Source organism: Myzus persicae, unplaced genomic scaffold (assembly GCF_001856785.1).
Source record: "Myzus persicae strain clone G006 unplaced genomic scaffold, MPER_G0061.0, whole genome shotgun sequence".
Taxonomy (NCBI): Eukaryota; Metazoa; Arthropoda; class Insecta; order Hemiptera; family Aphididae; genus Myzus; species Myzus persicae.
Window position 1 is genome coordinate 7,175 of NW_019101322.1, and position 2,626 is coordinate 9,800.

The window sequence follows — 2,626 nt, forward strand, 5'->3', positions numbered from 1 at the left end:
TATTGATCAAAATTAAATACATTTTAATCACGTCATACATAATTTTGATTAAAATACTATTAGATAAATACAAAAATAATATAGAATAAAAACAAATTATACCTAACAATTAAAAAAAAACTATTTTTTAGTCATAAATAGTTATCGACAAATTATTTTTTAAACTCATATTTTAAATCTAATTTAATCGGTGTCTGAATTGTCTGATAAATATCTAAAGTCTTCATCGTCGTCTGATTTTTCATCTGTATCGTTTTCGCTATTGCCTACGGTTAGAACGCATGGTTGGTTCTCTGCAGTCATAACGTCATCGACCACGTTATCCAATTCCCAAGCTTTTTCTTCCTCCTTTTTCACGTGTCGAATAAAGTTTTTCCACATATCACTATCAATTTTGTTCACCCCTTCTTCTAGTAATTTTTTGACATCTGGTAGTTTAAATGTTTTGTTGTTGTCTCTCACATAGTCACATATCTTTTCACTGCAGCCCATGCAAGCTCAATAGGATTAAGCTCGCAGTGATAAGGAGGTAATCTGAGGACAATTTTATTATTAGCTTTTACCATCTCATCAATAACATACTTATTGTACAATGGTTTGATTTTTTTGACAACCTCTAACAATTCTAAAATGTTCATTGTTTGGTCGACTACCTCTCCTTTGTTTTGGAGCCACTCAATTATGTTTGCTTTTCTCCAGCTTGTTGTTGGGCATTTCTCCGTTTTTACCGAGTGGTAAGGAGCGTTGTCCATCACGATAACAGCGTTTTCTTTAAGTCCGGGCAAAACACCTTGCAACCAATCACGAAAAGAGTCCCCGTTCATCTCATCGTGATAGTCTCGAGTATTTTTTTTTGACTCAAAGCTCAGAAGTCCTCCATGTACAAATCCATCTTCGGAACCGATGTGACAAACAATTAAGCGTTTTCCCTTGCCAGTTGGATTTACTGCTCCAGTTGAAAGTCCCACCGAAGAAGCCATTCTAGCTGTTACAACGCTCTTATCAACCCATATTTTACTATTGACATCTCCGGCGTACACCCATGTTTCGTCCAAGTAGTAAATTGGCCGACCTTCTTCGCGATATCGCTTGATGTCTCTTAAATAGTTTCTCCACCACAGAATAATGTCTTCTCTTTCAAGCAAAGCAGTATTACGTCCTCGCTTAGTGAATACAAAATCCATTGATTTCAACAATCGATGCAATGATGATCGAGAAATATTTGGTAGATCGGCTAATTCATTGACTGCTACTAGAATCTTGTTTAACGTAGGCATTTCACGATTGTGCCAAAATTGATGAACTTTTCTCCTAATGGCATATTTGTCAAATTCATCTACTTTGTCACATATTTTGACCCTATTTTTAGTTTTATTTGGCGAAGAAACGGTTTTATTTCTTTTGTACTCCAATATCGTATTATAAACTGTTGACTGTCCGACTCCAAGATCTGCAGCAAGTATTTTTTTTAGATGAAGCATTTTGTATTCAGGATTTTCAATCATTTTCGCTTTATACGCATTGATGATCATTATTCTTTGACCTGAAGAAACAAACTGAAAAAAAAAGGTGGGTAAGTGGATGTCGCTCTGCTGTACAGTAGGTTACAAGTGGGTCACTGTATAATGGAAGGTATTAATTTTTAATTCAATGATATAATATCATTGTATAAGAAAAACGATTCTGAGCGAAGACGATATGTCAGTCTGGGTAAATGAACATAAATATTTAACATTTCGTCCAAATTTGAATAAAATGTCTGTAAAAAAAAACTGTGTTTATTTATTTTTTAGATTTTTTGGTTACAGCATGAACTATTTATGAGAATCTTTGCTTTTTTCAATCCTTAGTTATAATAACTGAACATTTTATAATTTTTTAATAACAGTGATTGATAATTTTCGATATTTTGATAAATTTTGTCAACATTTGAACTTCAAATGCTTATAAAAAAAAAATTGTGACTAGGGATTTTTAATTTTTTACGATTGCTATTATAACAATATATCAGGAGCCTCACATTAAATTTTAATTTTTCGCCCAACAAATAATTTTTTATTGGTATTTATAAATACAAAAAAAATAAAAATATTGAAAACTGACAACGTCCGTAAACAGCTCAAAAAGAGTTAAATTATTTTGAAAATTTAATGGTGTATAGAAAATGCTAATATAAACATTCAGTAAAATTTTCAAGTATCTACAGTCTTTCGTTTTTTAATTACAACAAAATAAGAAAATCGTCACATGAGAAATCGAGCGAATATCAAATATTGTAAAAATATGAATTTCAAACGCTCATAAAAATTGAATTTGACTTTCTTCTAGAATTTTTTTTTTTTAATTAAGGTAGACAAACTTATGAGGAATCTTGTATTAAATTTTAAAATCTTAGATTTAAAAAGAAAATTTTTTATGAATTTCTAACTTAAAATAATTCCCAAATTTTCGTCGTTTTTACGTATTTTGTCAAAATTCGAATTTTAAATGCTTATAAAAAAAACTGTGACTAAGGATTTTTAATTGTTTTCATCTGCCTTTGAAACAATATACTAGGAGCCTTGTATTAAATTTTCAAGTTTTTTTAACCAACAAATAAAATTTTATTGATATTTATAGAAAAAAA

General features: G+C 30.4%; 1 protein-coding gene across 1 annotated transcript; it reads right to left on the bottom strand.

Moving 5' to 3' along the window:
• Positions 1-458: 458 nt before the first annotated feature.
• Positions 459-1,505, bottom strand: LOC111028642. Its single transcript, XM_022307371.1, has one exon. The coding sequence runs from the start codon at positions 1,503-1,505 to the stop codon at positions 459-461; it is 1,047 nt and encodes a 348-aa protein (XP_022163063.1).
• Between the last annotated feature and the right edge of the window lie 1,121 nt (positions 1,506-2,626).